This window comes from Lutra lutra, chromosome 5 (assembly GCF_902655055.1).
Source record: "Lutra lutra chromosome 5, mLutLut1.2, whole genome shotgun sequence".
In the NCBI taxonomy this organism is placed as follows: domain Eukaryota; kingdom Metazoa; phylum Chordata; class Mammalia; order Carnivora; family Mustelidae; genus Lutra; species Lutra lutra.
The window spans coordinates 101,319,148-101,345,528 of NC_062282.1; the positions used below are offsets into that span (position 1 = coordinate 101,319,148).

Here is a 26,381-nt window from a genome sequence, read left to right on the forward strand (position 1 = left end):
TTTGTGGAATGCAGGACCTCTGTGTCCCATTCTGAAATAAGAATACAGATGATCATGTCACTGTGATTTTGTTAGTCTTTGCCCAGGGGTTATCAATTCTTGAAGACTTAGGGTTCCTTGTATTCCTGATAGTCTTGGTTTTAGTTTGGCACAGTCAGTGCTCTCGGTGGACCCAGACTGACCTTCACACGACGCATGGTTTGACATACATATGTAGACCTCAAGCATTATGTAAGAACCCAATGAGATTCTTGTCTACTTAGATTCAGGCTGAATCTGGAGTTGATGAATTGCAGTCTTGGAGATGGAAAGCTTGTTCAAGATGTGAAATAGAGGTGAACTTGAGCTTCTAATACAGACGAGCAGAGGGTACCCTAGAGTCAGAGGAGCCTTGCAGACACTAAGTAGGTGGCATTGAAACATCTTTCTTGAAGAAAAATCATTTTCCCCCCTCAAAGGAAAACCATTTTCCCCCAAAGGAAAAAAGCTTTTTTCCCTAAACAAAGTTATCTGGGGGAACTTTAATATATAAAATGGATAAAACTTCTTTATTGTTAAATATGCCCTTGAAATTTAAATATATTACCTTTATTAATTCACTGAAGACAGTGACTCAGCCTGGAAGTTCAGGTTCTCACCAGTATGTTAAAACTTGGTCATAATACATTTAAGTTAATGCAGTCTTTTTAGGTGTAAAAGTAATTAGAAGCCTATTTTCCAAAATGAAATTTAAATGGAATGCTTGCGAACTCTCAACATTGTCTCTGTTAGTCTCCATTAGAATCCAGAGTTCCCCTGATCTCAATTTGAAAACTACTAATGCAGAGGATGAAAATGAACTAAGCTTCAATCCAAGGAGCTAGGAAATTGAAACAAAAGAATAAGGGAGAGATTAAGTACACCAAAAAATACCGCTTATCTGGAGCCAAATTTTTTTTTTCTGTGTCGAAGCTGTTAATCTAGATTATATACCAGGTATCATAGATTCTAGGTTTGTAAGACTTGATAGGTCTGCATTTAGCCCCATTCTCTTTTATGATACATAAGTAAGTAAAGCAAATAAAACAAAAGCAGTGTCTTCTGGTTGTGCTTATTCCTACTAAGCTAAAGCTGTCTTTGTCATCTTTGGACATCCCTGATTCTTAGAAGGCTCTCATTGTAGAATTGAACTCTGTGCCCTGTCCTTCCCTCCATTGTTCTGGGCTTTCCCCCTTGGGGCCTGCAGAACATGTCAGAGCCCCTGTCTGCAGGACAGACCCTCAGATATTTGTAACTGTGACCATTTAGCCATGATTCTTCTCTTCTTTGGCAAAACAGTCCCAGTTCCTTCAATTGTTCCTCCTATGACAACATGGTTTTTGTGTCCCTTTGGCATCCTTGTCCTTTTCCTCTGAATGTGTTGTCAGTTTTGTCTGTATTGAAGTAGTCCATGGCCCAGGTACGTCTGATGGAGAGCAGAGCCAGACCATACCCATTCTTAATGGATTTCCTAGGTTTTCACCCATGCAGGATAGGGCAGAGTAAGCATTTTAGGGTGGCTGCGTCAGTGACAAATCAGGCTTAGTTGATTATTGACCCAAATCCTAACTGGCATCCAGGTGTTAAACTGCGTTTTGCTTCATTCCTTATTTATGTACTTGATTATTTGGGAACCACGGACAGGACCTTTCTTCCTCAAGGACTACTAGGATAATTTAAGAGTACAAATTATCATTGGAATTTTCTTATCCCCAAGCAAGTATATTTCCTGCAGCAATCTGCTGAAAGTGTCACATATATTTTCAATTTCTAGGAGTTCTATGTTTTCATGCATCTGTGAGTATGTTAGTGATTTTATTTAATTTATTATTTCTTTTAGTGACTTTAAAAAGGAAGTAATCTAAAGAGACTTTTTTTAAAAGATTTTATTTATTTATTTGACAGATAGAGATCACAAGCAGGCAGAGAGGCAGGCAGAGAGAGAGGGGGAAGCAGGCTCCCTGCCAAGCAGAGAGCCCGATTCGGGGCTCGATCCCAGGACCCTGAGATCATGACCTGAGTCGAAGACAGAGGCTTAACCCATTGAGCCACCCAGGTGCCCCTAAAGAGACTTTTAAAGCCTACTTGTTTTTCTTGAGGAATTGGAGTAATTTACTGACCTTTATCATGATTTTTTTTTCTCCCCTCATTTGAGCTTTGATACAGAAACAAAGGCTATTTCAGTTCTGTAGTGGTGAATCATCCCATCCAGTGTGAAAGTCATGGAGAATTTTGGATTTGTGTGTTTATGTATAACTGAGTTTATAGCAGAGATATGAAAATGGGTGGCTTTTTAATATTAACATATATATTTAGTTTATGGTAATTGCTCCTTTTGGTAAATAATTGTGTTACTTATGTAATTCAGATCTTTTATATCCTTTGTCACTTTTTTGGTCTGCTTCTACCATTAGCTACTAAGAGAGGCATGTTAAAGTCTAACTTGTGGTTATGGATTGGTCTAGCTCTGTGGCTTATTACTTTTTAAAATTTTTTTAATGTTTTGAAGCTATGTTATTAGGTCATACAGATTTAATATGATGTTAATCTCTTTTTCAACTATGATGCAAAGTTCCTCTTTCTTTACTAATATGTCTTCCTTTGAAATCTGTTTTTTCAGGGACATCTGGGTGGCTCAGTCATTTAAGCATCTATCTTCCTTTGGCTCAGGTCATGATCCCAGAGTCCTGGGATTGGAGCCCCACATCAGGCTCCTTGCTCAGCCGGGAGCCTGCTTCTCCCTCTGACTGCCACTCCTCCTGGTTGTGTGCTGTCTCACTCTCTTTGTCTCTCTCTCTCTCTGACAAATAAATAAATAATCTTTTAAAAAATATACTTTTTCTGATACTTTTTTACTTTTAAGCTTTTTGCGTTTTTCTTTCTTTCTTTTTTTTTTTTTCTTTCATTTTTGAATTAAAAAATTCTGTACTGTGTTGGTATTGTATGTGGGTCAATTCATTAACACTTAAGATAACTGCCGGTGTATTTGGATTTATATCCTATAACTGTCTGTTTGACATACGTTTTATGTTTTTGTTTCTCTTGTTTTTGTGATTAAGAAAATATTTTCTAATAGGGTTTTTCTTCTGTAACTTGTTATACATTTTTCTATTGTTACCTTCAACTTAAAACATATGTATTTGACATAAACATAGTAAGCTATTATGTTTAATATTTTCCCCAACTGCTAGACACTTGAATCACATTTGCCTTTTACATTATTTTTGTCAGACATTTTAGTTCTACAGGTATTTTAAACTCCATGACATAATTCCTATTTTGTATATTAGATATTAATTATATTTACTCCACTGTTAGATATCTCCTCTTGGGTGTCTATGTTGGAGATCATTTTATTTCTGCATGAATAATTCCCTTTAGTTTTTCTTTTAGTGTTGGCCTGCTGGCAGTGAAATCCCTCAGTATTCATCTGAAACATTTTAATTTTAGTGTCCTTTTTAAGGAATTTTTTTTTGAGAGAGAGAGAGAGAAGGGTGAGGAAGGGGCAGAGGGAGAGGGAGAAAGACAATCTCAAGCAGAATCCCCTTTTAGTGTGAAGCCTGATGCAGGGCTCTATGTTACAGCCCTGAGATCATGACCTGAACTGAAATCAAGAGTCAGACACTTAACTGACTGAGCCACCTGGGTGGCCCAAGGATATATTTGATAGGTATGGAGTTTTAGGACCTCTGTTATTTTATTTCATCACTTCAAAGATAATATTCTGTTGTCTTCTGACTTCCATAACTTCTCTGAGTGGTTCTCCCCTTTCTGGAATTTTAATGCATTTGTTCTTTTTCCCAGTTCTCTGATGCCTTTAAGAATATGACTTTTTAATTTTTCTGTCTTGATTCTCTAGTTGTTACCAGCAAGAATGTTGGACTTCTGTGGTCTGTTTTATCTTGTCTTGAAATGGAAACCATTCCTACTTGAAAGGGTCTTTGTGGAAATAAGTGTTGCATTGTCTCATGTGGGTTTAAAGAAATGCTTAAACACAGTAATTTGGAATAAAAGACTTAAAGCCCAGAGCACTTTGTTTGAATTGTGCTTGAAGAATATAAAGAGGATGACCTAACTTGCAGGTTGGGGTAGAAATCAAGACACTCACTATTGTCCATCTGGCTCTGGGACCTTGAGCTAATTAATACTAACTGGTTCCTGTACTTTTATTTACTTACCAATAAAATGGGGAAATACACTTCTAAAAATTCTCAAGAATCTCACAGCACTTAACATGCTGCTCTGCAGGGAAGGTTCTGTGTAGAATTACTATTTTTTTTGTAAAGACCAGTTTCAGATGTTGAAAATAATAAAATTTGATAATTCACTTAGAGCATTTGTTTATATTAGCATAATGGTTTTCATGGAATGTATTAGTAAACTTGCAATACAATATTTAACCCCTCAGTTAACGTGTTCCTTTAATGTGCTTCTACCCTAAAAATCACCCCATATAAAGGCTGTGCAGAATACCTTGAAAAATAATAGCGCATGCCTTACTATCCCAAAAAGGTCACCATTGCCCTTAAATGGCATTTATTATGTTCCCATTATTATTTTGGTTCTATAGAAGTTAGAGTTGAATGGAATAGATGTAAGAATACAATGAAACCCATAAACCTTTACTCAGAAAAATAGACACATACACATACAAAGAGAGTTTTTGCTAACAATTTTAAAAGGTGCCCAGATCTTCTGAAACCCATTTATGGATTCTTCCTGTGGCCCCAAATTAAGAAACACCACTATAAAAAGATGCATACTTTGTTCTCATTGTCATAATTTGCAACTACAGTATTTATTGCCTATTCGTGCCAGGTATTTTAGAAACTAGATGATTGGTTAGCAAATGACATTGTTAGTAACCAAATATAATTATACGTAGATATATTGTCTATAGAGGGTAAGACGGAAGACAGTAGGGAGAACATTAGCATAAGGATGTTCAGTGATTAGCACAATACAGGCATTAACCAAGTTACTCAAGGTATTTAGAGACCTCGTTTAAGGAAAAAATATTTAGAATGTGCACGTTAGTGCTGACCGTTTCCATCTTAAATGTTATCAGAAGAAGAGTAAAATAATTGGATGAAAGAAATAGTTTATTGGGGCAAAAAGATTGAATACCTTTTTTGGTTCTATGAGAAGAAATCCACAGATGTCACAGCATTTTAGCAGAAGGCTTGGTCTTTGACTGACAATTATTGATGAGTTTTACAAGCAGAATTTCTCAAAGAGGAGGCTTCTTGGTAAATTGGTTTCATTAACGTGTGTGTGTGTGTGTTTATATTGAGTTGTATTCAGTATGGTTATAGTCCAGCTTTCCTACTCAGTATTTGTTCCCATTTTCCATGTTTCTGGCCTGCAGACATTTTACAGGAGTATTTGAGTACTTTTTATATGGCCAATAGAAAAATAACAGGTGGTACACCTTCACTATTCAGAGAGGAAAGGGATGGACTGTGATGTTCATCTCAACTAGTTCACTTGAGAAAGTGAAAATTTTGACCTGCGTAAGGCAAACATGAATGCAGATGTGAATAAAAAAGGGAAAACCAGAATTCTTGAAGTTGTAATTTGAACAGGCCACTAACAATGTTGGGACTATTTAGCAGTAGTCTTTAGTAAAAGTGAGACATAATTTAAGGGGTGGGGGGAAAAAGTGAATGAAATCGACAAGGAACTGTTTGCTGTCCATAAATTAGGAAATAAAAGTTTTGGCAAGGTTGTAATGAAAATGATACTCATGACCAGCACTGGTGGCCATGGAATTTGATAGAACATTATTGGAAAGCAGTTTGGCGATTTGTGACAAACTTTCACATTTTTGGACCCATTTCTGGAATTTTATTCTACAATAGTAAAACATAAAATAATGCACATGAAAAAGTTTCTTGTAGTATCATTTATAATGGTAAGCTAGAAACACTCTTCAAGTACAACAATACAGGAGTAACAGAGGAGAATAAAGAACATCTCATTTGATGGAATGCAATTAAAAGGGTGCCAAAAATCAGAAAATGGAAAAGTACTTTTGCTGGAAGAGATAGGAACACCATATGTGTACTTATGCTGTGAGGTTAGCTCTGTAAGAATTAGCTGTGCCTTGCACGAAGCCTGGAAGGCAGTAAAGGAATGAAAACAAGTTGGTACATTGGAGTGGTGTCATTTCGATTTCTTTAATCCCTATCATTTTGTTTAATACCGAGAAATTTTATTTTTTTTAATTTTTTTACTGAGAAATCTTAGATAGCCTTCTAACTTAATGTGCTTATGAATTTTTGTATTCAATATTGAATTGGAAATTGAGATATGCGATATGAGGCCTGTTTTGCCCCTAATAGCTAATAGATAGCTGTTGTCCCAAAAAACAATTTGCTGAGCCGATTATTCTTTCCCCACTGGCTTGAAATGTCACCTTTATTACATAACTTCCATGTGTCTGCTTCTCAGCTCCATACTCAGTGGTCTGTCGTGCCCAGGTTGCACTGTTTAATTTATTATGGTTTTATTGCAAGGTATGCTTTGTGGTAGGGCAAATTCTGATCTCACTCTCCACAGCTCAAGCCTTATCTTTCTCTAGACTGTTCCCACTCTTGTGAATCTGTTCTTCCAGATACACTTTAAAATAGCCTTCTCTCATTTGAAGATTAAGTTTGGGTTTTGGCTAGAGAACATTAAAGTTTTAGATTAATTTGGGGAAATAATTTTGCCCATTATGCCTCTTACTATGGAATTTTCAGCAAAATTAGTGTGTTTTTTTTTAATTTTTTAAAATTTAAACTCAGTTAATTACCATGTAATGTATTATTAGTTTCAGAGGTAGAGTTCATTGATTCATCGGTTGCATAGAATACCCAGTACTCATTATATCATGTGTCCTCCTTAATGCCCATCATGCAGTTACCCCATTCCTTCACCCACCATCACTCCAGCAACCCTCAGTTTGTTTCCTACAGTTAAGAGTCTCGAATCCTTACTGGTTTCGTCTTGTTTCCATTTCCCTATGATCCTTTGTTTTGTTTCTTAAATTCCACATATGGGTCATATATGATAATTGTCTTTCTTTGATTGACTTATTTCACTTAGCCTCATACTCTCTAGTTCCATCCACGTCATTGCAAATGGTAAGATTTCACTTATTTTTTAAAAAAGATTTCATTTATTTATTTGACAGAGAGAGAGAGAGAGGGAGAGACAGTGAGAAAGGGAACACAAGCAGGGGAATCAGAGGGGGAGAAGCAAGCTTCCCGTCGACAGGGAGCCCAGTGATTATGACCTGAGCTGAAGGCAGACACTTAAAAACTGAGCCACCCAGGCGTCCCCAAGATTTCATTTTTTTGGTGGCTGAGTAATACATAGTTGTGTGTGTACACACACACACACACACACACACACACGCATATATATTTTGTGTATATATGTGTGTGTGTGTGTGTGTGTATATCCCACATCTTCTTTATTCATTCATCTGTCATTGGACATCTGGGCCCTTTCCATAGTTTGGCTATTGTGGACATTGCTGCTATGAACATTGGGATGCACTTGCCCCTTCTGATTGCTATATTTGTATCTTGAGGATAAATACCCAGTAGTGTGATTGAGGGTTTTAGGGTAGCTCTATTTCCAACTTTTTGAGGAACCTCCCACTGTTTTCCAGAGTGGCTGTACAAGCTCACAAATAGACACGTGAAAAATGCTCACTATCACTTGGCATCAGGGAAATACAAATCAAAACCAAAGTTAGATACCACCTCACACCAGTCAGAATGGCTAAAATGAACAAGTCAGGAAACAACAAATGTTGGTGAGGATGAGGAGAGAGGGGAACCCTCTTACACTGCAGGTCGAATGTGTGTTTCTTTTAGAATGTGGGATATAGTGAATTGACAGAAAGATGATGAGACATGTTTATATTTCTGCATAGAAGCAGAGTGATTCTGACATTGATGACAGTAAATTCACTTTGGAAAGGTTATAGCTTTAATTGCTTAAAAGTGTGAAATTGATCCCAGGGGGGAAATAAGTGCAGGCCCACTGGAATTCTGTAGGTTGGAATTTATCCTTGCCATTAATAAAGTTAGTGGCCCTTTAAGAAAAAGAGCAAGTTTTCAGTGGCCACAGTGGTTAGAAAGACCCCAGTCTGCTCCCCCAAGTTGTAACTTGTGGCTGGTTATTTATACTGTACTGGTTTGGGGGAACATTTTCAGAAACCCATTTCTCCTGATGTGTGTAGCTTAGTCTGAATCTCCTTGGATCATTCACTTTCCGGAAAGAAATGTTCATGTTCTTTCATATTCATATTTTCTTTTTCTGTCATCCTCTCCTGCTCACCCTCGATCCCATTTTTTCTCTTTGAGTTTCTCTCTTAATTCCTGCATCACCCCCATCCCTCCTGCTCTCAGAATGCCTTCCGTGTCTTTCTGATCTCTTTGCGATTAGCAAGTAAGAGGACCCGTTTTATTGCTGACTAGTGTCCTTAGTGCTAAGACTGTGGGCATCTCACTTTAATGCATAGGTCTTATTTCTGACTTATTTTTGTTTATCTTCTTTTACCAGTTTAGCACATGGTGTGGGCTCAAAAGGAAGGCACACCTGAATTGTAAAACTCTTCTCTTTAGTGTTGCATTGTTTTTGAAAGTCTTGGAACTAAACTCCTTTATAAGTTGTGGTCCTTGTTCACCCAACCAAAGAAAACAGGCATCTGATGGTTGTTTTGATTAGATACAGATTTGATATTCTTCTGATCTGTGAAAAGCTTTGATCTGTTGATACAATTTGTTTTCTTTAAAAAAAAAATGACAAGTCAGGTCAGATTCTGTTCGTGGACAATTAACAGTCCCTTTAGCCACCAGGAACATGACGAACACAGGCTGTTCTTCCTTTTTTAGGAAATGGAATTTCATCTAAGTTTCCTCTCTGTCATGTCAGACATTTGTTACTGTGTTGTTTTTTTTTTTTTTGCTTTTCAGATCCTCTTCCTGAACTTTTTTGGGAAGCTGTCATATGGTGGATTATTCTTGGCATGCTGTTTTCTATTGATTATACTCGTGTATGTTTGCATGCGCTCACATGCAGAGAAAGGACAATCCAAAATTGTGTTAGCTAGTGGTTTTTTAAACCACAATTTGTATTTATACTACTTCATAATTTAAGATAATGCTTTGTGTGTGCTAGATTTCAAACTGCTAGGAAAACATTGCCCTTTTATTTTTAAATTTTGGATGAACTATCCATGTGATTATTGGAGAAAGGAGTTCTGCAGTGATTTTTTTTCTGATACTGATTGGCCTACTTCTTGATATCCTACAGAATATAGTGCTGATAATAGCCATCAAAGGCAAACAGATGGTAAGGAGACTGTGTAGAATTTCCTTTGTTTCCTTTTCTCCCCTATCACAGAGGGAGGAACCTGCCAAGAGAGGGTTTGTTTTTGTTGGACAAGCACACAAAAGCCCAGATGCTTCTCAGCCGTGGGCCAAGCTCTGGAAGCCTTCCAAAGTGGGCGACCCTTTCCACCTCCTAGTTTCCATTTCCCTGCCACTCCCACAGGCTGGGTGGAATGTACCATCTCCCTGGAGGACTCTGGTTGTATTGCTTTTTTGTTTTTGAGTGGAGGGAGTATTCTGAATCCTTTGAGTCTTCCAGCGTCTCTAGATGGTCTGGCAGGCCTGTCTACCGGTGCTTCTCCCTTGGTTGTAGCAATGTAGGTCTAGTCCTTCCACACAGCCTCTGGATGATAATGTCCGTTCAAGCCCTCACCTGCTACATGGTTCTTTGACATACCTTCTTTCCTTGACATACCTCACCTTCCTCTGTGACCCAGGGGCAGCTTCTCTCCTTGGAACTGGGGCACTTAGCAGGGTGTGTGCCCACTAGAAGATCTCAAGAGAGAGTGTGATGCCATGCCAGATGAAAAAGAGGAGTTGGAAGTCTCTCAGAGAAGACAAAACTGGAAATGGCACAGCAAGGGTGGTAGCGTGTGGAGCTGTTTATTGGGCACAGTGTGTGAATAGTTAAAGTTCTTACAACCTGCTGGGAACCAGTACAGGGTAAGGCGATGACTAAAAATAATTGTTTTGAACCTTGGTACTGTGGGGTATGTCAGGTACAGAAAAGAAAAAAAAAGGAATCCATGATGTTTATCAGGTAGGAATTCAAATGAAATATAAGACAACAAAGTTTAGTCCCATTTATACAGCTAGTAAACTTAAAAACTTTCTTCCCTATGCTCTGGACTTCTTCAGCCTTCAGAACAGAACAAACCAGCTCTCACACCATACTTTCAAATGTCAGAAAGCATCTCTCTGTCATCGCAAGTGTTTGCTGTTGGGAAGGAGGATTTGTGATATTTGAGTGTCAACCACGTGATCTCAGTGTACAAATAACATTGTTTTGGATCCTAGCCCTTCTTATTTATTTATTTATTTTTTTTAGAGCCAGGACAAGAAGGTGTGATGATGCCTCAACTTACTCATTTTTTTTTCTTTTCTTTTTTCTTTTTTTAGGGGCAGAAGACCGTCCATGCAAAGTTCGGCAAAAATGTGTATCTTCCTAAAGATGCCGAGTTTTACTTTATTTACAATGGATCTCATCAGAGACACATCGTGATTGCCGAACGCGCTGAGGATAATGTTCTCCGGTCTAGCATTCCAGGTGAGGTGTAGTCTTTACTCTGCAGATCTGTCTGGAAGCATCTGTCCTCCAGAGACCTAGGCTGGAAAGAGGACCAGGAGGAGAAAGTAAACAGTGCTGCAAAGTGAGATGGGTGTGTGTGAGAGCGGGGAGTGGGGGGTGCGGTGGTGCACAGGGCTAGGAGGCGGGGAAGGGACAGAGCCCATGAGGACACTGACACTGGGTCATCTTATTTGTGAGCTTCTTTTGGCTGTGTCTGCCTTGCCGAGACTGGGCAGGCCCATCCTACTGATGGCACCCAACTTTGAAAGTTGGCTGTGCTTTGCATGTAGTCCAATGGAGGAGTCTCTCTGTCTTGGCATCACCACCTGTTGTCCCAGGGCCTATGGCCAGGGATGGCTCAGGCAGAACTGAGACGTTGGCAACAGGTTGTCATTCTCCCTCCCTCCTTCCCCTGTTGTCAGTCTGGCAGCCCCAGTGTTCACCGCTCTCCTGCTTGTTCCTTTTGGTGGCTGGGTTCCTTCCTTGGGCCTCTGTGTATCCAGACTCTTCCTTACTAGATCTCAGGCTCCAGAACTTTCTCTTCCCACCACCAAAATGTTCATGTTTAGAAACTTGTCATTCTCTTATATTCTTCTTCAGTTACCATGGTGACAGATGACTCATTAATATTTCATGCCAATGTTTGTTAAGAGCTAATAGTTGTCAGATACAGTTGCATATTTTCATTGGGCTGTGGGTTATGTGTCTGAGACATGAAGCTGTAGTTCAGAAGCATAATGAAGATATTATTACTTACAGAAAGGGAGGGTTTCATTGTTCTGGTTTATTGACGGGTTAGTTTTCCTTAACTAGGGGTCTTTGAGGTCCTCTAAATTGCAGCATGTAGGGAACCTTCAGTATTTTGAAGGGTAGGATTGGCCTCATTTTTAGAGGGAAGATATTTCTAAGTGCTTCTGCAGTATAGGCAGATAGTAAACATGCAAACAACACAGACATAAAATTGCAGGTATGTACACAGGCTTGTCAGCCCTACCTGGGCTTGCACATCAGATCAACCTGTTGCCCCATTTCTGAGACCATGAGCATGTTTTTAAACATGCTGCTGTAATTGATGTAATGCTTTCTATACAAGTTAACATATTTTACAGATTCGGTTGGGCATGATTATTGTTCACCTTTCCTTTTTTTTTTTTTAAGATTGTATTTATTTATTTGACAGAGAGAGTGTGCACAAGTAGATGGAGCAGCAGGCAGAGGGAGAGGGAGAAGCAGGCTACTCGCTGAGCAGAGACCCCAATATGGGACTCGACCCTAGTACCCTGGGATCATGACCTGAGCCAAGGCAGATGCTTAACCAACTGAGCCACCCAGACACCCCAAACTTTCCTTCTGTGAATACACAAGTAGCCAAGTAATAAATATTAACCAACCATTCTTTTGCTCTGCCTATGGATGTTTGTGTATTTTCATTGGTAATCCGGCATACATCAGGTGCATGGTCGTAGGTGAATTTACAGAATATAATACAGTCCATAAAGAGTGATGAGTATAATGTGCAATGAAAACCAAAGCATTCTATGTAATTTGGAAACCAAAAATTTTTTTTTCTGAATTACATCTATGTTCAAATTCTAAATTAAGTTGAACAACTTTAAACAACTAGTTGAGAGCAGTAGTGGAAAACCAGACCCAGGCAGTACGAAACATTTAGAAACTGAGTAATTTTCAACACTTCTCTATTTGGCCTAGTAACTACCATACTGACAAGAAAAAAAAGTAGACCTCATTAATGGCAGAGAGTCACTTCAGCTCTGTCTCTTCTGCCTCAACCTTTTGGTTTTGGCCTTTATGTTTTTACTGCCTTTTGTTTCTCCCTCTTGGTTTTCTTTTACAAAGCCTCTTATGGAGGAAGAATGAAAATAATAACTGAAGTGCCAATCCCAGTATCAAAAGTTTTATTTTCTTTACTTGGATGTAGGGGTGAGTCTCCTCCTAGTCCTTGTGTGTTAAAGAAGATCTGTTTGATGACATCTTGGCCTACTGCAAAGTGAGGATTCTCACCTTTGATTTTAACAAAGGTGATTTCGTATAGATGGGTGACAGTCCCTGTTTCTGAACCTTATTAAATGTCTCTCTCCTGTTACAGCTTTCCCAGGGTAACCTTTCAGAAGTATGTAGAGTGGATTTCTGTAGTCTATCCTGGAAGTGTATAGTCTGGGGATGGAGGGCTGAATTCTGTGCCTGGACCATTGGGTCATTTTGGAAGAGGTGGTGTGAGCGTGACAGTTGTTATCACTTAGTGAGCTGGGATGCTCTTGTTACTATGAAGGATCCTATTAGCCATTTGCTTGGGGGCCAGTTCACCCTTCTTCTGTCTGGCTGTGACTATAGTAATCACAGCAGTTTGGTGGTACTGATTCCTGGGTATCCTGGCAAGTGCAGCATAAAATGTATCTGGCTAGTCGTTCACCCACCTTGGCCAAGTGAAAGAAGATTATAAGAGGGAAGGACAGGTGGCAGGATTAGATAACCAGCCACAATAGAATTATTAACACCGCCAAGACACAGAAACCATTCTCAGAAGTTGCAGGAGTGGGGGCAATGAACAACGTTGGTTAAGTATTTCTGTTGAGTTCTCTTCACCCACCCTTAATCACATTCAAGGAACTCTTTGGAGCTACGTTATGAAACTGTCATCTAAAAAAATACTTAAAAATACAGGACATAGGAGGAAGTGGCAGAGGACGAAAGGGCAAAGGCCTCTAAGAGGATGAACTTAAATTCAGGGGTTGAGGTAGAAGTACAAGGTGAAGGTATGCCAAATAACGACATTTGATGATGATAGGAGAATAGACATTGAAGTGCTCAGAACTTGTAAAAGTTACTTTTTTAAAAATCAGGAGTCATTGAAAGAAGATGGAATCTGCTTTAATTTGGCCCCACAAACAGGGCAGCATTTAAGGATAACTAGGGGTGCCTGGGTGGCTCAGTGGGTTAAGCCGCTGCCTTCAGCTCAGGTCATGATCCCAGGATCCTGGGATCGAGCCCCAAATCAGGCTCTCTGCTCAGTGGGGAGCCTGCTTCCTCCTCTCTCTTTGCCTGCCTCTCTGCCTACTTGTGATCTCTGTCTGTCAAATAAATAAATAAAATCTTAAAAAAAAAAAAAAAAAGATAGATAACTGGCTGCATTCCTTTTCTGCCTTGCTCTCCGGGAGCATGAGGTCTCCTTTCGCAGTGTAGTGAGTCTGGTGACCCCTGACTTGGACACGAGGCAAGCATCTCCTTTAGGCTCTAGGTGAACTGTTTACTGTCTTGTTGTCCAGGCCATGGGCTTCAGGAGACGGTGACGGTGTCTGTGTGCCTCTGCTCAGAAGGTTACTCCCCAGTGACCATGGGCTCCGGCTCAGTGACTTACGTGGACACCATGGCTTGCCGGCTGGCTCGTTTGCTGGTCACCCAAGCTGATCGCCTCACAGCTGATAGTCATCAGACCTTGCTGACTCCATTTGCCCTGACGGTGGGAGCCCTGCCTGCCCTGGACGAAGAGTTCGTGCTGGCTCTGACCCATCTGGAGTTGCCTCTTGAGTGGACGGTGTTGGGAATTTCTTCACTTGAAGGTGGGTCTTCACCAGAAAATTCAGATGTCTTTCCTCGGTGTGAAGTTGAGAATGTGCTTTAGAACTTGTTGTCTGTCTCCATGGGTTGATGTTTGTGCCCATTTTTGTCCTGAGCCTTTTGTCCTGAACACTGGGACAGGGTTGCCTGAGATCCTGAGTCTCTCATCCCTGGGCTGGGTGATGCTATCTGGCTCTCTTCCGGGTGATGAAGAGCTTTGCCTCAAGGAGGGAAGGACCATTTCTTGGTGGCAAGCTCTTGAGCCAGCTGCTTTGGACTGTGGCTCTACTTCTGTTGGCCTTATTGGGCCATCAGGCAGCAATCAGGAGTAACAGGCGGCCAGCTCTGTGGGAACACTGCGAACAAATGTGGCATGCGGGAAATAAAACTGGTGTGTTGACATCTTTAAAATGCCAGTGTCACTGAGAGCATTCGAACATTTGTATTAACTTTGGGAGAAAACTCTGGGTGGCCCCTGTTTTTTAGGAGACTGAATAGACTTACCACCAATCATGTGGAATTTGTGTGTGAACAAAGAGGGATGTTTTATGGAAGTCCACACAAGGCTCGAGGGCAAACTGTTCAATAGATACTTCTTTGGTTGATTACAAATCACAAGATTTTATCAGAAATTGATGGTATTTTGTATTTTATTGAACGCATGTACTTTTGCTGTCTTTCTCTATTTTTGTGTGACTAGTTATTGGATAATGCTGTTTTTAAGAGTTTCTACCTTCTGATAAAGTCTAATTACAGATTGACTTAAATTAAATTGGATAAGATTAAATGGGCTAATCGAGGTAAAGGGATATGCTTTTTGTAAACAGAATCTTAAGGCCCTATGCTACACACAGAGAAGATCTCCATTTGTTTCTTTCAGTCAGGGTTTAGTAAAACTCTCTTGAGAAATGGAAGATGTTTCTTATTGCTGAAGAACTTGGATGAGACAGTTCACAATCCTAGTTCATCATTGAGCCAGGCCTGACTCCTGTGTGCTGTACTGGGCTTTATAGTGGCTGATTGATATGTATGAAGGATGGGTACCCTGGAGACTAGGTGGTATCCATTCTCCTCACCAGTATCTCCAAGACCTCCCAGATGGCTTGGAACATATCAAGTGTTCAAGAAGTATTTGTGGTATGAATGCAAGTTGTATTTTGGGACCTTTAAAAGAAAGTCACATATCCTAGATAGCACTATTATAATTCATATGTATATGAAAAAAGTATATGTTTTCTGGCTAAGGAAATTTATCATGTACAGACACATATACATACGTATACATGCGTGTTCCCACACATTCATACATACATGTACGCATACATGTATGTTGATATACATGGATGTACTCACATATGTAATGATTTGTGTATATATGTGTTTTCTGACTAAGGAACTTTATTTTCTTAAGCCTCCTAGCCTTTTTTCTTTTTAAACTAATATTGGAGGGTGTTTTACTTTTTGGAAGGCAGATTCATTTTGACAAAGTCATAAAGTTTTCATTCTTTTTCTCCAGTCACTGCACGCAAAGCCACAAGTAAAATGCCCCCAAGCCTCCAGGAGCAGCAGATGCAAGTCAGAAGCAGGGTTCCCTCCATAGCCCACTGCCTCCCTCAGCATAGCAGCTTGGAGTCAGCAGTGGACTAAGTTGTGCCTCTGCAGATGACAAATTGTTGAAGGTTATGGGACTTAATTACTGAACATGAATAACTTAAACTAAGAGCCTTTAAAATGGGATTCCTGTTACCCACATGCTATATTTTCATCCTACAATTTAGGAATGAATTAAGAAATCTTAGTTCTGTGGACTGACAATAATACATGCGCACCATTTTCTGTGTTGGGGGTAGATGTCTGCACAGTCATTGCTGATAGATATACATAACCAGGTAAGTTGGGTGAACAGTAGCCTAACTGCCAAGTTGGCAAGGGTCACCCAACTGCCATTTTTATTGCTATTTAGAAATGTATTTGTGTTTTCTAAGCTTTCATTGGTCATGACTTCTGTTTATCCATGTCCTTAAAGTAGGCAAATTTATGTCAGTAAGAGGTTGTTTACTTTGCATGAGATATATTTTATGGGAGAACAATTCTAGTGTCATAGTCATTGGAAATCTATGATTTGGAGTTGGGTTCAAATCCTGACCCTGTTGCTATGGGGCTTACTGGGCAAGTTACTTTACTTCTTGTGTCATAGAGTTTTAACTTCTGAAATGAAGCTTTATAGTATCCTTCTCATCTGCTTGTTGTAATGATTAAATTAGATAATATGTAGTGTAGTAGTAGTAATAACAGTCTCTGAGTATACTAGTAGTAATAACAGTCTCTGAGTATACTAGTAGTAATAACAGTCTCTGAGTATACTAAGTTCTCAGTAAAAGTTGACTTTCATGTGCATATGTGAATGGATTTTCATATATGGAGTATATTGTATGTACATATACAGATGCAAAATTTGTACAAATGCAAATTAGACTTGGTTTGGACAAATGAAGGTACAAAGGATAAAATCTTGGTATTGTAAAAAATTAATTGTATATGGGCTGCCAAAGCGAGCACTGTAAAAAATTAATTGAAAATTCCTAGGAACTTTTCTAGACTTTCTCTTAGAACAGTTTACAGTGCTGGAGGTAACATTGCCTGCAGCCTAGACTTATAATGGCACTTCTATACAACATCACTGTTCAGTAGAGTTAATACACTTTTTTTCTTCTGCCTCCTCTGAGTGAATGAATTCCACTACCTTAGTTTGCTGATCCTTTCTTCTATTTGATCTAGTCTGCTGTTGAATCTTTTTTTTTTTTTTTTGAATTTTCATTTTATGTGTTATGTTCTTGAGCTCTATAATTTCTGGTTAGAAGTTGTTTATATTTTCTACCTTTTTTTGTTGAAATTTTCACTTTGTTCACACATTGCTTCCCCAGCCGTGGAAAGGATCTTTATGACTGTTATTTTGAACTCTGTATTGGATAAATCACTTACCTCCATTAAGAATTGATTTTTTAGGGGCACCTGGGTGGCTCAGTGGGTTAAGCCTGTGCCTTCAGCTCAGGTCGTGGTCTCAGGGTCCTGGGATTGAGCCCCATGTCGGGCTCTCTCCTCTGCAGGAGGCCTGCTTCCCCCTCTCTCTCTGCCTGCCTCTCTGCCTACTTGTGATTTCTCTCTGTCAAATAAATAAATAAAATCTTAAAAAAAAAAAGAATTAATTTTTTAAATTTAAAACATTTAAAAAACTTACCTTGTTCTTTTGTTTGGAACCTGTTCTCCTGTTTTTTTCATTTTCTTTGACTCTCATGTTGGTTTCTGTACATTAGATGAAACAGACACCTCTCCCAGTCTTTTTTTTTTTTTTTTTTAAAGATTTTATTTATTTATTTGACAGAGAGAGATCACAAGCAGGCAGAGAGGCAGGCAGAGAGACAGGAGGAAGCAGGCTCCCTGCTGAGCAGAGAGCCCGATGCGGGACTCGATCCCAGGACTCCGAGATCATGACCTGAGCCGAAGGCAGCGGCTTAACCCACTGAGCCACCCAGGCGCCCCACCTCTCCCAGTCTTGACAAACTGGTCTCCTGTAGATGAACCTTGTTGGTCAGCTTAGCCCAAGTTCCTGGTTGCTTCTCAAACTTTATTGATTGTCCAACTTGCTGTCTGTGTTCTTAGTGGTACCCAGTAGCTGGGGATGTGCTAAGACCCATCAGTGTCTTGTAGGGGAAGATCTCACTCACAGCCCAGATAAAAGCTCATTAGAAACCCTATGCTTAGGCATAAGCTGGGACAGTATGCAGTCAAATATCTTCCAGGAAAAGGGTGGGAGATGAACATTCTTTGTTTGCTCCCTCTGTGCTGAACCCTGAAGGGATGGTTGCTGCCAGGGTTTCTGTGTGCACCCATTAACAATTACTTCTTTATTCAATACAGTCCTGCAGGACTCATGAAGGCAAACTACATTGGCTATCAGAGCAAGGCAGTCTGGGACGCTGTCCCTTAGGTGGCAGCTATAAAACCTGGGGTGCCAGATGTGTTTACAAGCTGCTTGCAGAGAGATGCTGGTGACCTGGACCTATTGTTGGAATGAAGCAAACCCAGAAGGTGTTGGGGGATTTCCCATTGGCTCCCTTGGGGTCCAGAGAGGATCATAGTCAGATCCTAGATGCATGCCAATGAGCAAATGGACCCTTAAGCAGCAGTTTATAAAATAGGCAGTCAAATCCCTTCCAGGAAAAGACTGGGAGATATGTCTTTCTGCCTGCTTCCTCTATGTTATACCCTGAGGGGATAGTAGTGGTGAATGCTTGTCTGCCTGTTAAGAACTACTTCTTTGCTTTAGTCCTGCGGAACTCTTGGATGTATTGTCCCCTGGCTATCAGCTTGGTGAAGTCTTCCAGAGTTGGGGTGCTAGATGTGATGCAAACCTTTCATTCCTCAGAGAGGAGCTGGGGTTCCTTCCTGATTGTAGGGCACTGTGCCGGGGCAGAGTTTATGGTGAGCGTGTCTCAGTCTTTTGTGCCCATTCTGATGTGGTGCTTCCACATTGACCATGCGTATGAGAGAAGTCATTCACTGAGTTCCTGGAGTTCTCTCAGAGAATTGCTGTGTGTGACACCGTACATTAGGTGCCGCCATGGGAGAAGGAGCGTTCAGGAGTCTCCTATGTCCACAGTGTGTGTGGTCCCTCTTTTTCAGTTTAGTAGAAACTCTACTAAACTGTGAGCAGTTGAGACTCTTGTACATGCTCAGCGCGTCCTCTGCTAATGAACCTATTGTGCTGGTGCTGCTTGTCTTTAAGGTAGTGAGGTAACAGCAGACTAAGAAACGGTGGCATATGGGGTGCCTGGGTGGCTCAGTGGGTTAAGCCTCTGCCTTTGGTTCAGGTCATGATCTCGGCGTCCTGGGATTGAGCCTTGCATTGGGCTCTCTGCTCAGCGGGGAGCCTGCTTCCCGCCCTCTCTCTGTCTGCCTCTCTGCCTACTTGTGACCACTCTCTCTGTGTCAAATAAATAAAATCTTTAAAAAAAAAAAAAAAAGAAAGAAAGAAAGAAATGGTGGCATATGGCCCGCTGGAGTTTATTGTGTGTTAAGTGAGAGTGGCATCAAAAGTGGAAAGCAGTTTCTTTCCTAGCAATTATTTCTCCTAATACTTATCCAGAAACGATTTAAAGCTTCACCATTTGTGCTTCAAATTATTTGGGTTTACTTATTTATGCTTTTTTGGTGGGCTAAGTGGATGTGCTGAATGAGTATTAATTGATGTCTGTAATGACTCTGTCTTGGAAGAGTCTGATGGAAGCCTTAGTGGGAAGCCTGAGTGCGTTTCCTTGCCTTTGGCATTTTATAATCCCTCACTTTTTGCCTTTTCAATCACTGCGCATTATCAGGAAGACCTGAGATCCTGGAGAAGGGCCGGGCTGAGCAGAGTGTTGTGTCTCATCAAGAAAAGCAGAGATTTTTCTTGGCCCTGCTTCTTACCCATCATTACTCACAAGGCAACTTTATTATATGTTCTAGGGAAGGAAATATCGCTGGTTTTATTTAATCTTGTGCCATAAGTAAAATTGGATTTCTGTTTCATAAAATTAAACCTAGTTCTTTGAAATAGCTTTCATGATAAAAAGCTCTTGCAGGATGTTAGGACCCCATATTTGCAGTAAAACTTTGAGTAGAATAATATATCCAATAAAATGTCACAATTTATCTTTTTTTTGTTTTGGGTACATTGCTTTTTTTTTTGTTTTGTTTTGTTTTGTTTTTGTTTTTTGGACAGAGCAATATTTCTCAGAGATAGGAATAATTCTGACAATTAGATTAACTGGCGTAAGGTATTTTGTTTCATTTCCTTGGAACTCATGTAACTTGTGAGCTAGTTTTCCCTTCCTGCTCAACCAAATTATTTCACTTGTGTTCCCAGAAGCTTGACATGCCTGACTAGCACCAAGCTTGCCATCTCCACGAGAAGGCCACCATTTGAGTAAAGAGCCCAAAGGGACTACAGATACCATTTCAGAGGACTGATGAGATCATTGCCTTTAGGAACATAATAGCTCTTAGCCCAACCTATGGCATAAGTAGGGGTTGTCCTAGTTGAGCTTTCTGACAGAAGAAAAATGAACCCACTTACGTTAAAAAGCTAACAAAGTCATAAAGACTACCTCTCTCAGTGTATATTCACATTTACAAGCCAGTATGTAGCAACAGTTTACAGATTTAAGACATTTTTGCCAAAGTAAATTATTACGAAAAGTGAATTTGGAGTTTTCTACAGTTCTCTATGTAAAATAGTTCATATATTCAGAGGTCTCATTATAGGCACAAATTTTTTAGTTATGGAAAAGATGGAACCCTGTTATAATGATTATGAAAACATAACTCAGTCTTTTTTTTTGCCAGCTTTTAGAGACATAGTTGGCATACAATATTGTGTACGTTTAAGGTGTACAGTGTTTTGGTTTTATACACTTATATATTGCAAAATGATTACCGCTATAGCATTAGGTAACAACTCCATCCTGTTACTTAAATATCATTTCCTTTTTATGGTAAGAACTTTTAAGAAAAGTGATATCATGAATTGGATCTGCAGGGCATACATAATATAACTTTTAAATAAATTAAATTTTATCTGGTAGATTGTTTCATCAAGTGAAAAGAGTTAAACTTGACTCTTACCTTTATAGCTCATTCAGTGAGTGGAAGAAATTTTTAGGGTAAGCCAACTGAACTTGTGAAACTTTTCAGCAGGGCTGTCTTGGACCTAAACACAATTGCTGTATTTAGGGATCCTCCTTCTCTTTCTGGAGCTGTCTCTAAAAATGATTGGGAGGGAAACAAACTGTAAGAGACTCTTAATCTCACAAAACAAACTGAGAGTTGTCAGGGGGTAGCGGAGCAGGGATAGGGTGGCTGGGTTATGGACACTGGGGAGGGTATGTGCTATGATAAGTGCTGTGAAGTGTGTAAGCCTGATGATTCACAGACGTGTACCCCTGGGGCAAATAATACATTATATGTTAATAAAAATAATGAAGTATAAAAAAAAGTAATGGGTGGAAGTGGTAGAACCCACTGTAAGTGCCTTAGATAATTGATAATTGATTAATATAATTACTGATTTCAAAGATGAGAATACTTGAGAATTGAGAAACTTAAGAAATATATTAGTTGAAAAAAAAAAAGAAATATATTAGTTGAGACTACATAGTGTAAGGGCAAGTCCAAGTAGTATTAGTCTATACAAAAACAAGTTACATTGTAATTAATATTGACTTAGAGGAAAAGTGGAAACCTTGTCAGGGACCACGAGTTTAATGGATATATCATGCTGTTACTAAGAAGGGTGGTTAACATGATGGTCTGTTTTATTAATAGGGTCTTCATAAATGAGTTCCCATTGAAGGGGAATCTTTGCTTTTCTACACTTTACAACTAATGGGGGGTAAAGGGAAAAAGGAAAGGCCAAAAGAACTTTGGAAGAAATTTTATAAAAGTGGGGGTCATTCAACAATTGTTAAAATGTGTCTTAATTGGGGGCACCTCGGTAGCTCATTCGGTTAAGCATCTGCCTTCAGTTCAGGTCATGATCCCCAGTTCTGGATTCTCAGATTAAGTCCCACATCGGGCTCCCTGTTCAGTGCAGAGCCTGCTTCTCCCTGTTCCTCTGCTGCTTCCCCTGCTTGTGTGCTCTCCGTCAAATAAATAAATAAAATTTAAAAAAAATATGTCTTGTTTAGTGTTACCTTAAGGCGTTTAAAGTGCAGTTATATTGCTTTTTATCTCAGGAGACGCCGTTAAGTGAGAAGTAATTGTTCATAACTAAAGACTAAGTGGGAACTGCCAGTTTTCTGTGACATCTACGTGGTGCTTCAGGCCACACACCCAGAATCTTCACCTTCTTTCTAGGCAACAGCAGAAGGAAATGTGTGGGCCAGCAATGTTTGACAAAGGAAAATATCTGTTGACCTCTCTTTGAATAGAGGAAAGAGAACTGTCACTAGTAAGAAGCAAGATTTGAGTAACACTTGAAATAGACCTTGGCTGCTGTTTTTATCCTTGAGTACAATTTGCTGGCTGTATAAATAGAAAAAAATAAAGCAAGGCTCAGTAGCATGCCTTGTTGGTTGGCCTCAACTTATGTTCTAGGTCTTATTAGCTAGGGGATGGCATATTGAACTATAAGAATGACTTGCTGTCCTGCAGACTGTGAAATGTCAGCTTTGTTTTTCTGACCCAAAGCTTTGTACTGGACAGCAAATTTGAAATAACATCAGCCCATGTCCTACAAGGGGTTAGGATACCCACAAAGGACAGATTTATTACAAAACACAAGTTTTCTGTTTAAAATTTCTGTTTAAAAGTGAGGAGTTTTGAAATTAGTGCATGACAGGTACCAATTAATGCTGAGGTTTTGAGTGTTTTTCTTGGAAATCTTGACATTTTTCAATAAGTTACATATACACTCAATATTACTTTCTAGTCTTCTGTTACTTTTGATAGTATCTCCTGGAACAAACCTCTCCACACTTTCTTTTCTGACATTTTAAGCTGGGATTCTATTCCTTCTGTTGCTAAGGTAACCCAGTGCGTGAATGCTAGTGGTGGAGAGAATGTTTTTTAGAACAGGTTCCATGTTAAATTGATACCATTGTTACACATTACTTAGGCAGGTACTCAAATAGTCATCATTTGTGAAGTCTTAAATCTTTAATTAAAAAATGTTTTCTCTGTCTTCCATCCCGTTTTTAGCCATTCATTTTTAAGGAGTGGGTTTTCTGGCAGTAATGAATTTTATATGGAATTGAGCTCTCACAGAGAAAGAGTGCGTCATTAAATAATTTAAATTTATTTTTTAGGGCGCCTGGGTGGCTCAGTGGGTTAAGCCTCTGCCTTCGGCTCAGGTCATGATCTCAGGGTTCTGGGATCGAGTTCCACATTGGGCTCTCTGCTCCGCAGGGAGCCTGCTTCCTCCTCTCTCTCTCTCTGCCTGCCTCTCTGCCTACTTGTGATCTCTGTCTGTCAAATAAATAAATAAAATCTTTTAAAAAAATTTATTTTTCAGTTAAACTCATTAACCACATTCTCTCTTTAAGGTATTACATTTTAAAGATGAGAAGGCAGCTTAAAGTTTTCCCTAAAAAATAAGCCTCCTACTTTTATCTGGCACCAATGGCCCTTAGATTGGAATTAAGAATTAAATATTTATTCTCACATCAGAGATAGAGCAGAGGTTGTATTCAGGTTACTTTCACCCTCTCTCATAATTTTCAAGGAAAAGAATTAATTGGAAGCTCTTATTTTTTTCAAATAGTCTACCGTAATGTACTTTTCAAAGGATTCAGGATGGTGGAAGGTTTTGGAATTCACCTCTGGGTAGCCATGTCCCACCCGTTCTTCTTTCCCCTGGAAACCCTATAAACACTATAAGGTGCATATGACAGTTTTTGATTGCACTCAGGGAACCAAACTTGAATTTGCACATAACAGTATCCAAGGATTCTGTTAATACTTAAGGCAAAAAATTAAAATTTTTGCTTTTTTCTTAGATGTAAGAGTATGTGAATGCTGGCAGCTATCCATGTATTACTTTATCTAAAAAATAAATAATTGGCTTTGAAACTACCTATGTTTGCAGGTTTAAAGGCTGATGGTTGAAGAGATATGTGGGAGAGCCTTGGGAAGAGGGTGGGTAGAGTGAGGCAGACAGAAGTGATGAGATGTTCTTAGGGAAACGACAAACCCAGATCCTTTGGAAGTGCTCTACTCTATGGGTGCCAAGTGAACTGTGAAAAGCCTTGTCTTGACTCTATAAGAGGTGGGCCTTTATGTGCCCACGAGGCCGACGTAGGTAGAACCACCCGGCATCCCCAGTCTTTTGTAATCCTGCCCTAGGTCCTGGTTCACAATGATTCCCACATAGCTGCTTTCCCTGCCCTAGATTTGTAGCTGTTGCAACTTTTATTTTGCAGGTTTGTCATGAGACTGTACTGTGTGTGTGTGTGTGTGTGTGTGTGTGTGTGTGTGTGTGTGTGTTTGTGTGTGTGCACGGTGACCTATCAGGCTGACATGTGCAGAGTTTGGTAAGCCCAGCCCTTAGGATTGGTTTAGTTTGTTTTGGAGTGGCTTAGTTCCTTCTGTTTGGTTTCATCACTCTCATTTTGTTGACTTGTTCAAGATTCTGTCTGTACTGCCCTTGTTTTTGCTATCTTTGACATAACTATTTTTTTGCTTGTAAGAATTTTAGTTTTGGAGGTGGAAGAGTCTGAGTTCAGAGCCTCAATGCTGCATGTGGTAAGTGAGCTTGGGCAGTTGCTTGATGGTATCAGAACTCAGTTTCTGCCCCTGTGAAATGGAGATGATCATAGGCTTTACCTCATGCAGTGGCTGTCGGGATCAAATAAGATAATACCCATAAGTTACTTCCTAAATGTTAGATGGAAACAAGGACTGTAAAGGAATGTAAAGTCCTTATAGTCATTGGCACCTAATAAGAATTAAATAAAAAGGAGATTGTGGTGGTTTACTTCTTTGCTTTCATTCATATGGGACAGCTGCCCACCTAGAGTTCTAGTGACCTTTTTCCAACCTCCCCACCCTCAGCCTCATCCCAGGTAGGGAGCACCTTCAACACCTATTTCCTGTTTGCTTATTCCCACTCCCTTCCTCTTCTGCTCACCTCGTGCTAAAGGATGGGATGAGACTTCTCACTGAAGTTGTAACTCATAATCATGGAGTTGACTATTTCTCACTCTAGCCGTTTGGACTTGGGACTCTGGCTTCCAGTGTAAGGGCAGTGAGTGGATCCTGCCACTCATGCCTTCTCACTCAGATGAGAAGTCGCTTTCCTGGTTGGGGTTCAGTTCAGATTCTCAGTGCAGATTTCAAAAGGCCATTGCCAAGCTATGAGGAGTCTATTCTTTTTTCTGCTTTTCAAAATAAAATTAGACTGTGGGGCACCTGGGTGGCTCAGTTGTTAAGCATCTGCCTTCAGTTCAGGTCATGATCCCCGGGTCCTGGGATCCAGGGTCCTGGGATCAAGCCCTCCACCAGGCTCCCTGCTCAGCAGGGAACCTGCTTCTCCCTCTGCTTGCTGCTCTGCTTAGGCTCTCTTTCTGTCCAATAAATAAATAAAAGCTTAAAATATTAGACTGCAGTATATTTTTATTTGTCTCCCAAACAGAATGGGGTTCCTGAAGGGTCAGTTGGGAGGATGCCTGGCAATTCCATAGGCTACGCTGTGGTGTGAGGGGAAAGAATGCTCAGTGCATAGTAGGCTGTCAGCAAATATCTAATGAATGAATAAATGGCGGACACAAACCAGAGCTTAAAGAAATATTAACAAAAGATTTAAAAAAATCTAATGCACACACTGGAAAGTCGGTATGATACAATTGTTGCTTATGGCGCCTAATGACTGCCTGCTGCCCAAGGCATGGGGCTGTCACACATTTGTCTCAATGGCACATCTGTTATCTTACACAGATGCAATTATAGTGCCTCCTAAGCAGACATCTGGTTGCCTTCAATTATGCTTTTAAATTACAACCAGAGGAAAACTGTTTTGGAGTAAACCATGTCTCTATCTAGTGAAAGTTGTACTTTTTGTGTGGAAAATATCAGACAAATGTATACTACTGAGAAGTCCCCCCAATACTGGCTTTCATAGTTCTTGACAACCTTGTCTTATATGGTATTTTCATTATGTCCCCCTGACACTCCTAGGTAGTAGGCTGGGAAGATAACACTCAGCTTCTCCATTAAGCCCCTTAAAGGTTGAGAATTAAGGGGTCTTTCCACAGCTACATTTCTGTAAGTGTTCAAATCCAGATCTTTCAACTCTTCTGTCTGTCTGCCTTTGCACTATGCCGTATCGTGACCAGATTCTTAATAGATTCTATTGATGTGTACATTGTATAGTTTAGTCTGGACATGTCCCCAGATAGTGCAGGGCAGAAATTGGATTGCCATCTTTGAGTTCTGATAAGGACTTTTTTTTTAAATTTTATGTATTTATTTGACAGAGATCACAAGTAGGCAGAGAGGCAGGCAGAGAGAGAGGGAAGTAGGCTCCCTGCTGAGCAGAGAGCCTGATGCAGGGCTCAATCCCAGGACCTTGGGATCAT

General features: G+C 39.9%; 1 protein-coding gene across 10 annotated transcripts in view; it reads left to right on the forward strand.

The window, feature by feature from the left end:
- The window catches only part of ARHGEF28 (Rho guanine nucleotide exchange factor 28), a 314,675-nt gene that overhangs the window by 123,242 nt on the left and 165,052 nt on the right, over positions 1–26,381 (forward strand). For all 10 annotated transcript variants that reach the window (XR_007127439.1, XM_047729921.1, XM_047729911.1 and 7 more), the window contains 2 exons: positions 10,527–10,674; positions 13,980–14,273. Coding sequence is in view for 9 of the 10 variants with exons in the window: in XM_047729921.1 (XP_047585877.1) it covers positions 10,527–10,674; positions 13,980–14,273 (442 nt within the window). In the remaining variant the exon portion in view is untranslated. The remainder of the gene's footprint in view (positions 1–10,526; positions 10,675–13,979; positions 14,274–26,381) is intronic.